The sequence below is a fragment of the Polistes fuscatus genome, unplaced genomic scaffold (genome assembly GCF_010416935.1).
Source record: "Polistes fuscatus isolate 324 unplaced genomic scaffold, CU_Pfus_HIC Scaffold4, whole genome shotgun sequence".
Taxonomy (NCBI): Eukaryota; Metazoa; Arthropoda; class Insecta; order Hymenoptera; family Vespidae; genus Polistes; species Polistes fuscatus.
The window spans coordinates 6750128-6751326 of record NW_025113118.1 but is presented as its reverse complement, the minus strand read 5'-3'; the positions used below and the strand labels follow the sequence as shown (position 1 = coordinate 6751326).

Genomic DNA, 1199 nt, shown 5'->3' with positions numbered 1-1199 from the left:
ATTGGCACTAGTAATAATACCACTACAACGACCGACGTAGTTGCGGACCCTGACGAATCTGTCCTCGATGATGCCGAACGTAACGAAACACCGGACGCCATGATGATAGGTTTGGCACGAACCGGACACGAGGCTGACAGACGCGAACGACGCTTCGCGTGTCCCTTCTGCGGCAAATGCGTCAGATCTAAAGAAAATCTGAAATTGCACGTACGCAAACACACCGGCGAACGTCCCTTCGTTTGCCTATTTTGCGGTCGTGCTTTTGGGGGTAAAAGCGATCTCACCAGGCATCTTCGTATACATACTGGCGAACGACCTTATCATTGCGAAATGTGCGGAAAATGTTTCGCCCGTGCCGATTATCTTTCCAAACATTTAACCACCCATATACATCAGCGTTAATGTCTCGCACGATTATTGTTTCATTCGATTATTACATGATTTTTATCTTATATTTTTCTTTTTTTTTTTTTTGCACATCTACTCGTGTTTATAAAAAAAAACAAGAAGAAGAAGAAAAAATGAACGAACGTTGTTTTAATCGAACAACTAATAAAAGAAGAAATAAATTCAATGAAAATAACATCTCCTTCTTCGCGAGACGCGTCAATTACACGAGATGGGGTCATGTTAAATGAATGAATAGTTGAAAGAAAGAAAGGAAGGAGGGTTAGAAAGGGAAGAAATTTACCTGTAAGGTACAACATAAGTGAGAGAGAGACTATCTCTTGTGATAAGGATTCGATACCAAAGAATAATAATGAATGCAACGACGCAACGGGTGATAGTCGACGCAATGATTTTATTTCATTTTTCTTATTCCTTTTCTCTATTTTGTATTTCTTGTCTTCTTCGTCCTCTAACTCCATAAAAGCGTGATATAACTAAACATATATTATATATTTATAACATTTATAATAATTAATCTCGATCCTATTCACAAATAATATATTGAATATTATTTACGTGAGATTAGTGCAACCTCGAACACGTCGCTCGAATCTAATTTCTATGGTTTTGTTATTATTGTTATTAATTTTTTTATTTTTAGTTTATTTTCAACTTCTTCAAGGATACTTGCGTAACTTACGCGTACGTTTAATTCATTTCACGCGTAAATTATGTTCCCTGAAACGCAAAAGAAATTTCATTTTTTCTCGAATCTCAAAGCAAGGACAAACAAACCAAAATATTTA

At 36.4% G+C, this 1199-nt stretch overlaps 1 protein-coding gene across 1 annotated transcript in view; it reads left to right on the top strand.

The window, feature by feature from the left end:
* The window catches only part of LOC122520901 (zinc finger and BTB domain-containing protein 14-like), a 5236-nt gene extending 4715 nt beyond the window's left edge, over nt 1-521 (top strand). Inside the window, 1 exon segment of the mRNA XM_043641219.1 lies at nt 1-521. Within this exon segment, the coding sequence (XP_043497154.1) occupies nt 1-405 (405 nt within the window). The 3' untranslated portion in view covers nt 406-521.
* Nucleotides 522-1199: the final 678 nt, after the last annotated feature.